The sequence below is a fragment of the Cryptomeria japonica genome, chromosome 6 (assembly GCF_030272615.1).
Source record: "Cryptomeria japonica chromosome 6, Sugi_1.0, whole genome shotgun sequence".
Lineage (NCBI taxonomy): Eukaryota > Viridiplantae > Streptophyta > Pinopsida > Cupressales > Cupressaceae > Cryptomeria > Cryptomeria japonica.
In genome coordinates, this window is record NC_081410.1 from 122,273,224 (window position 1) to 122,282,900 (window position 9,677).

The 9,677-nt window shown below is 37.7% G+C and overlaps 1 protein-coding gene across 1 annotated transcript; it reads right to left on the minus strand.

The window, feature by feature from the left end:
• Positions 1-563: 563 nt before the first annotated feature.
• Positions 564-1,724, minus strand: LOC131053743 (uncharacterized). Its single transcript, XM_057988387.2, has 2 exons — positions 1,313-1,724; positions 564-1,040 (listed from the first exon to the last, which is right to left on the minus strand). Exons 1-2 carry the CDS (start codon positions 1,669-1,671, stop codon positions 809-811), a joined length of 591 nt encoding a protein of 196 aa, XP_057844370.1. The 5' UTR covers positions 1,672-1,724; the 3' UTR covers positions 564-808.
• Positions 1,725-9,677: the final 7,953 nt, after the last annotated feature.

Sequence of the window (9,677 nt, forward strand, 5' to 3'; positions counted from 1 at the left end):
AAAACACAACAAAATTTGATATGAAAGATTAACAAAACAAAATAATAAAATTAGAACCTTAAAACGAAAGGAATAAATTATGTTGTAAAAATAAGCCTTCAACACTAAATAACTTAGGTTATTATATAATAAACATAATTAACAAACAATTAATTTAAATATATAATTTAAGACTAATATCAACTAGTAAGAAAATAAATAAATAAAACAATTGTGGTACTCCAAATTAAATGATTGCCCATTCCCTGCCGAAGGTATTCTGGCTCCAAAATAGACCTTTCGTACAGTGTGATAATATTATTGCAAAATCGATCGCAGCCATTTATTGCAAAATCGTATTGACGGTATAAAACGCGTGTCAATCCGTACTACTGTTTTGAAACCAAAATAAACACATCCTTATCCTTCCCTCCTTATCCTTCCCTCCTTCCCTTTGAGGTCATTTTCTTAAATTAAAAATACTATTTCCTTGTTCCTTACTAAATCTTTAAAGACTTCGACACGCTCGATATACGATGAAATCCAATTCTCCCTCTGCACTAAACAAAAAAACAAACAGAAATTCATGTTCAACACATATCGATTAAGTATAATCACAACCTCTCATATTCATTCTGAGAGACCACAAAACATAAAAATCCCAACAAGACGACTGAATCATCAAAAAAAAAACACAGTATTCCCCAACAACATACATGAAATCAAAACCTGCACAAAATAGACCGACCTCCAAAAACATGTTTCCCAATTTTCATGTCCCACAAGTTTTCCTCTTTACAGAAATCCCTCAAAGCCAGCTCCAATATCTCTAAGCCCCAAGATGAAGCTTGTGCATAACCTTAGAAACAACCCCTTCTTTCTTAGGAGACCCACTTGGATTCTGACCAGATCCAAATCCGCCATGGACAGAGCTCTCTGTTTTAGGCCGAGCTACCAATTTATTTTCGACATGTCGATGAACATCATACGTTCCCACTGGTAGACCGGCCAGAGCCGGTGCACCCAGGCTCGGGGATGCAACAGGTCCCCTGTGAATCCCTCTATTCAAATTCCAAAAGTTAGCGACAAATTCCCAAAAAAATGCAAAACAAAATATATCTAAAATCATCAGATTTCCACAATCTATAATAATATTTTAGATTTGATTTAGTGATTTTTTTGATAATAAATATATCTAAAATCATCAGATTTCCACAATCTATAATAATATCTATAGTTGCTTTTAACAATCTATAATAATATCTATAGTTGCTTTTAGATTTGATTTAGTGATTTTTTTGATAATCTATATCTAAACTGGTAAAATTTTTACCTCTGAATATAAGTGACAGAACTGTCGGTTTCATTCTCTTCTCTTGGCTTGGGCCCTGTTATCAAATCCTTCAGTTTTTCGACGCATCCAACTTTGGTCGATTGATCGACATCTTCATCATTCTTGGGCACTTTCTCATTTTTCTCTTTCTTTCTCTCATTTTTCCCTTTGTGTTGTTTAATGTCGTCGACTGGTTCCCAGTCGGTGGGAGTTTTGCAGGTGGCTTCAATGGTGTCGGGAGAAAGTGCAGAGGCCTCTTTTGCTGCGACTTCTGCGTTCAATTGGCCACTCCAAAGGAATGTGGTGTCTGGTCGACGGATCCTCTCCTTTGTTTCAAATCCTTCACTTGGGTCTGCCATAGCTTTTGTGTCACAGAGTAAACAGATTATTAGAAATGACTGGTTTTTTATCAGTCCAGTTGTAGCGATTTACATTGGGGAAGGAAAGGAGATTGATATGAAGAGAAAATGTGTCAGCCATGGATGAATTTGCGGTGGCACGTAGCCCTTAGGGTTGCCCTCCAAATGACGTGTAGGTGATGAACATGTTGTAAGCGGCCACCCTTAAACAGCACACACTAAGCTTTGACTGCTTAGGTGGCTGTGGGCCCAATCCTTCCCCTGACAGTTCATTCCCGTTTAGGAAACAATCGGCGTTAAGATTTTGAATTTTGAATTTGAACATGTTCCCGCGTGCTTCATTGCATAGAATAAAGCGAATGGGAGAGGGCAATCTCATCTACCTCGCAACTTTCATGGAATACCTCGTCACTCTGATATTTTCACGACTTTCTTGCTTTATGCAGCGGACAGAAGACATGGGTATCCTCACAACGCAGTCAATGCAGCAAACAGGCTTCCATTCCGATCAGTCTTATTTGCCAACGTACTCTCTGCCTGTGCCAAAATAGGAGCTTTGAAACAGGGTATGGGCCTCCATTAAAGCAGAACGTAAGGACATCCATTTAAGGGGGACTTAATGACAATTATTATCAGATGCTACAACTGGAAATACTATGTTTGACATGTTTGCAAAATGTGGGAGTATAGACAAGGCATAGGAACTGTTTGATCGGATGCCTCAAAGAAACATGGTCTAATGGAATGCTATGGTTGCAGGATATGCACAAAACGCATTTGTTGAAAAGGATTTAAAACTTCCAATCAAATGTGATTGGCGGGTATAAAGCCAGACTCTGCAACCTTTGCCAGCCTGTGGGAATATGAGAGCTTTGGAACAGGGTATTGACATCCATCACAGAGATGATGTAGCTGCAACTACCATGGTAGACGTATGCAAAATGTGTAAGCTTAGACAAGGCACGCGAACTGATTGACAGAATGCCTCAAAGAAATGTGTTCTCATCTGATCGGTCTTGATTGCATGCTATTAACAAAATGGAGTTTGGGTTATCTTCACGGATTGCGAAAATATCCAAAGATGGTCTGTACAAACACACCAAATGTTTGAAAACCTTAAATCTTTACTTTAAAGATGGTCTGTAAGTGTTCCTGGATATCATGCAAGAGAGATGGAGATGGTCTGTAAGTGTTCCTAGATATCATGCAAGAGTGGATTGAGGAGACATTTCAAATTTATCATCATGCAAAGTATCATTGAAGGCATCTAGACTTAACTTGGACACTAATTTATGATTTAAGGTTACCAGGTGTCAATCAAGAGTAATTCTCAAACATAAATTAACAATTTTCAATTCATTTTAAATATATTAGTATGAAATCAAAATGCTGGAAATTTTTAACCTTGGATGTTCAAATTTGTGACTATCATCCTTGAAAATAAAGAAACAAATGATTAGGAAAATCTGATTAGTGACACCTTACATAAGACATTGTTGCAAGTTCAAGATGCCAAAATTCTCTATGACTTCATATCCAGTTTATCTAATAACAAGGAAATCTCCTTACTAGTTAAAGTTGGAATTATTGCTCTAAGGAAAAAAAAGGTTTATGAATCCTACTCTTAATTAGGCAAGACAAAAACATTTTAAAAAGGGATAAAAATGTTATGTTCTATTTGATCAAATTGATAGAGAAAATATAAAGAAATGTCTATCTCTGGAGGATAAAACTACAATTGCAAAGTAAGGAAATTGTTTTATCTAATTTCTAATGTTTGCATATAATTCCCACCTATTTCTTCTACTCCCCTACAAACTTATGTGCAATATGTTCAAGATGCCAAGAGTAGGGGAAAGAGTCGAAAGAAGTCAATTCATCTCTTGTTGAATTTTTAACATGGCCTAATATCACTACCAAGAAAATAAAGAAGGTTTCCAAATCTTTAGTAATGGATTTACAAACAATTTCAACAATGTTATACAAACCACCTCAAGCAAAGAAAAATATAGTTATTTATTAATTTATACTAATACACCATAGTCAAGGATAAAAAAAATTGGTACTAGGTATGTGCACAAAGATGGTGGTCAGAAAAGTGGACACCACCCAAAAAAAACATGGAAAAACAAGCAGCGCGTACGTGGTTTTAAAATTTGAAATTCTTGCGTACGCACTTAGGTTTGTTCTTCCCGAGCGTAGAGAAGATAGCATGTACGCGCTGCTTTTAGGAAAATGTGCGCGTACGCGCTACGCCTAGGAAAATGAGCGCGTACGCGCTGCTCATAGAAAAATGAGCGCGTACACGATAATAATCCAAATATAACCGCGTACACGGTGCCTGGTAAAAATAGTTTAAAAAAAAAACTGGGTCTCATTTACCCGTGAATAGTGCATTTTTTACTTCGTTTTTTTCCCATTTCCTCTCCTAAACTGCGAACAGGGTGCTAGATTTGTCCTCCAAGCTATGGATCAAGGTTAATTTTTGTTTATTTTTGTCTTTCTTTCCCATTTGTTCAATTTGTTTTACATTTTGAATTTAATTTCATTAATTTTGATTAGGTTTTTTCATTTTTTGTTTCAAAAACCAGATTCTTCTAATCCAGAACAAGAACAACCAAATGCACCTCCTGAAAACCCACAAGAACAACCAAATGCACCTCCTGAAAATACACAAGAACAACCCCCAATTCCTCCTTTTGACCGCACACCCGAAACACAGGAGCAATTAATTAATCAGTTAGGACAAAATATGTCTAAAATCAATAGATTGATTGTTAAATTGAAAACTTCTGAACTTGAGCATCATCAATCCCTCGCCACTAGCCTAGAAACATTAGCTAGTGGTGCCATAGCTGTTTCCACAAAAAATACCAAATGGGGAAGCTTTAGGGATAGGTGTCGTCAATTCTATGCCGATGGGCTATCATATGATGGAGTAAAAAACAAAATATTACTAAACAACAAATATGTGCCCTTTTCGTTGATCCCAAAACTGGCCAGTCATTACCTGGGCGTGTGTACAAAGATGGTGGTCAGAAAAGTGGACACCACCCAAAAAAAACTTGGAAAAACAAGCAGCGCGTACGTGGTTTTAAAATTTGAAATTCCCGCGTAGGCGCTTAGGTTTGTTCTTCCCGAGCCTAGAAAATGTAGCACGTACGCGCTGCTTTTAGGAAAATGAGAGCGTACGCACTACGCCTTGAAAAATGAGCGCGTACGCGCTGCTCATAGGAAAATGAGTGTGTACGCACTAATAATCCAAATAAAACCGCGTACATGGTGTCAGGTAAAAAAAGTTAAAAAAAAAAACTGGGTCTCATTTACCCGTGAATCGCGTTTTTAACTTCGTTTTTTACCCATTTCCTCTCCTAAACTGCGAACGGAGTGCTAGATTTATCCTCCAGGCTATGGATCAAGGTTAGTTTTTGATTATTTTTGTCTTTCTTTCCGGTTTATGCAATTTGTTTTACATTTTGAATTTAATTTCATTAGTTTTGATTAGGTTTTTTCATTTTTTGTTTCAAAAACCAAATTCTTCTAATCCAGAATAAGAACAACCAAATGCACCTCCTGAAAACCCACAAGAACAACCAAATGCACCTCCTGAAAACACACAAGAACAACCCCTAATTCATCCTTTTGACCGCACAGCCGAAACACAGGAAGAATTAATTAATCAGTTAGGACAAAATACGTATAAAATCAATAGACTGATTGTAAAATTGAAAACTTCTGAACTTGACCATCATCAATCCCTCACCACTAGCCTAGAAACATTAGCTAGTGGTGCCATAGCTGTTTCCACAGAAATTACCAAATGGGGAAGCTTTAGGGATAGGTGTCGTCAATTCTATGCCAATGGGCTATCATACGATGGAGTAAAAAACAAAAATATTTCTAAACAACAAATATGTGCCCTTTTTTGTTGATCCCAAAATTGGTTAGTCATTACCTCTTAATGCAAAGAGGTTTCCCATACATTGGTGTACCAATGCGCAGATGAAGAATCTTTTTTGGCAGAGGTGGTGGATGGTCTTTGATGATCCACCTTGTAATAATTATGAGGTGCCATTATATTTTTTGAGAAAAAGATATTGTGAGTTTGTGCTCAATGTGTGGCCAAACTATTTTGACATGAGAGAGTTTTATGGTAGAGCTGGTGGCTCTGCCCAAGATAGACTTGGAGCCCGTAGGCGATTAGCCGCGGAGAGTCGCCGCCCCTTAGCACCCAAACCCAAGGTGCATCAGGCTGTCCCATTAGAGCTGAAAGAGTCGATGGAGCTACAGACTCTTCAGGCGGCCACAACATTGACTGGTGCCATCATCCAGCATGGGATGTCATTAGCACAGCCTATTGTATTGGATGATGAGCCGTTAGATGGCGACAGAGAGCCCATCGAGCAGATGTGTGTCAGTTACTCGGGGATAGATGATGCAACCGGTGCAGATGGATACTCATATCATCTATGCACGATTTGCGGTTGTAGATGTCAGGCTCACGCGGTTGAGGATGTCGCGCTGACAGATGAGTTGATGGATGTGGTGTTTGCCCATGAGCCATAGACACAGGTGTGTTGATTTGAATTCATAACATTTTATTTATTAGTCACTTTAAATTTATAATTACATAAATAAATTTTCATTTATACATCGATTTAAATTGAGACAAATAATATGTATTTCAAGATGCAGTAGCGGTATCCCATACACCTCCCCCAGTTACTATAGCTGCAACTTCGATGCCCGAGGTATAAATTTTGTAACATGTTAAAATAGAATAGTACACTTTGAATTCAAAAAAATACAAGATATACTAACTATCTTTAATGCTTGGTCCAATTTCTGGTTTGTAGGTGTTGACAGGGGACGAAATGTCCCAGATTGATGACATCACGCTCTCAACGATCGATTTTGGCCTACAAGGCTATACAACATCATATTTTGTACAACTCTTTTTATGTATTGTTTTGATGGAATATGCAAGTCATTTCATTTTAGATTTTTAAAATTATGTTTAATTTATTATCTGTACTAATATCTCATGTTAATTTTGTGTTTTTAGGGTACCCCCTCCGCGTCTAGGGCTCGTCCTAAGGAAAAGAATTCCTTGAAGACGCCAAAACACGTGAAGAAGGTAATTGAACACATTTTTAGTTGTACAATTGTTTGAAAATGTTGAAATCAAGTACTAGTTGGGGTTTGTAGATTGATGAGTGTTTTTTGTCTATTTTACATGTACATCGACCATTGAGCTTTGTGGATATGTTGAATGCACCTGATTCGCCCGTGGATCAAGAGAGGGCGGAGGTATGTATCTCTACTTTATTTTCTTGATTTCATGATTATATGCACACGTACATGTGAACTTGTGATATATTATAATCTTATAATTTTTTCATACAGGAAATATCCATACCTATTTCGTCAATGGCGAACCCTCCTCCTTGCACTAGAGAAGCATCTCAGGATCTGATACACTTTTGTTTGATATGTAAAATTAATTGTTTTTAACCTTCAATACTTATCATTATATTAATTGTATTTAATCTTTGTACATTTTTTGTATAGGTAATAGCGACAGTTTCAACATCGATAGTGAGCCATCCTCAGTCCATTGAAGAAGCATCTCAGGCACAGGTACGTCATTGTTCTCTATATCGTAGCTTTTAAGTGTTTTTGATATATTTATGTTAGTACATTGTATTAATTGTACATTTAATCTACAATAGACTCCTTCGCAGTACGACCATAACGTGGATCCATTTAAGTATGTCTTCAAGAAAACTCCTAAGAGTGACAAGGAGAGGAGAGCGAAGACATTAGCTCCTGTATCAGCCGATGAAGTAATCTACATTTCAATTGCAAAGGAATTAAAGTTAAATGCATAGTTATGTTGTTAATTGTGAACTATTTTCTACAAAAGAATTCTAACTTGGCTTTTGAATTTTGGTTTTGTAGCCATCTACAGAGCCGCGTACTGCATCGAAGAGGCTTGATTTTGATGATCCACCACAAGTTTAGGATCATATAGTGTTAGTTTTGGTCATAGAATGACCAATACATGTAGATATACTCTATATTTTTATTGTATATCGATTTGGACATGGCATATGCCACATTTTTGTAATACTTGTATTGACTTGGCAGACATGCCTTTTTTTATATATATAAATATCAATATTTGATCCAAGAAATGTGTACTGAGTTCATTATTTTGTATTCGTTGTATTTTGTGGTTGTCCTTTTATAAATTTAAATGAATATTTGCATATATAATCAACAATATGAATATAAACAACAAAAATATATGATATAAAACATTGTAATCGTGGAATATGATTTGATAAAATTTCTAAAATATTGAATTAACCCTACAAACTCCTTGTATTCAGTTCATTATTCTGTATTCACTGTATTTGGTGGCTACCCTTTTATAAATTTAAATGAATATTTGCATATGTAATCAACAATATGAATATAAACAACAAAAAATGACAATATGAATATAAACAACAATATGTGTTTGGTGCGAGAGCACCCTCATGCTCGCAATGGTCAAATTTTGTTCGTCATGTACATAAACCGACATCGTGAGAGCATCCGGGTGGGCAGGTTTATGCTAGGCATGCCCCTGTCGTGCATCCTAAAGCTCTGGAACGTCGAGAGTCATACCATATCGGTGCGATCTCTCAAGTGCCTTAAGTCCAAAATTATCAAAATTTGATGGACTGTTTCTTCAAATCCAGGACACATATGGTCAATCCATTTGAACTCATGGGGTCGCGTGAGGCTCCTCTACAATGGAAAGTCTTGGTTTTTGACGATTCCGAGCCATTTTTAATTGGTAGCATTTTTTTTGCCTGCTGCAAAAACCGTCAGTTGCATGCAATGCAAAGTTGCCAGATTGGCTAGAATTGATTCGGTTCGTCGTGTGCACAAAAAGATGTCGCGAGCGAGTCTGGGTGGGAAATTTTATGCTAGGCATGCCCTTGTCATGCATCCCAAAGCACCGGAATGTCGAGTCATACCGTACTAGTGTGATCTCTCAAGTGCACTAAGTCCAAGAAATTGTCAAAATTTGATGGATTGCTTCTTCAAATCCAGGACACATATGGTCGATCTGTTTAACTCATGAGGTCACGTGAGGCTCCTTTATAATGGCCTGTCTCGGTTTTTGACGAGTCGAAGCCATTTTCAATTGGTAGAATTTTTTTGCCTGCTGCAAAAACAGTCAATTGCATGCAATGCAAAGTTGCCAGATTGGCTAGAATTGATTCGGTTCGTCGTGTGCACAAACCGATTTCACGAGAGTGTCCGGGTGGGCAGGTTTACACTAGGCATACCCCTGTCGTGCATCCCAAAGCGCCGGAACGTCGAGAGTCATATCGTATTGGTGCGATCTCTCAAGTGCCTCGAGTAAAAAAAAATGTCAAAATTTGATGGACTGTTTCTTCAAATCGAGGACACATATGGTCGATCCATTTGAACCTATGGGGTTGCGTGAGGCTTCTCTACAATGGCCTGTCTCAGTTTTTGACGAGTCGGAGCCATTTTTAATTGGTAGTATTTTTTTGCCTGTTGCAAAAACTGTCAGTTGTATGCAATGCAAAGTTGCCAAATTGGCTAGAATTGATTCAGTTCATCGTGTGCACAAACCGACGTCACGAGTGCGTTTGGGTGGGCAAGTTTATGCTAGGAATTCCCCTGTCGTGCATCCCAAAGCGCCAGAACATCGAGAGTCATACCATACTGGTACGATCTCTCAAGTGCCCTGAGTCCAAAAAATTATCAAAATTTGACGGACTGTTTCTTCAAATACAGGACACATATGGTCAATCCGTTTGAAACCGTGGGGTCATGTGAGGCTCCTCTACAATGGCTTGTCTCGATTTTTAACGAGTCGGAGCCATTTTCAATTGGTAGCATTTTTTCGCTTGCTACAAAAACCGTCAGTTGCATGCAATGCAAAGTTGCCACATTGGCTAGAATTGATTCGGTTCGTC

Excerpts from the sequence above, each read along its gene's own strand:
- LOC131053743 (XM_057988387.2), bottom strand. The coding sequence starts at position 1,671 with ATGGCAGACCCAAGTGAAGGATTTGAAACAAAGGAGAGGATCCGTCGA. Across the intron at positions 1,041-1,312 it reads TCTGTCACTTATATTCAGAG|AGGGATTCACAGGGGACCTG; the intron begins GTAAAAATTTTA and ends GAATTTGAATAG.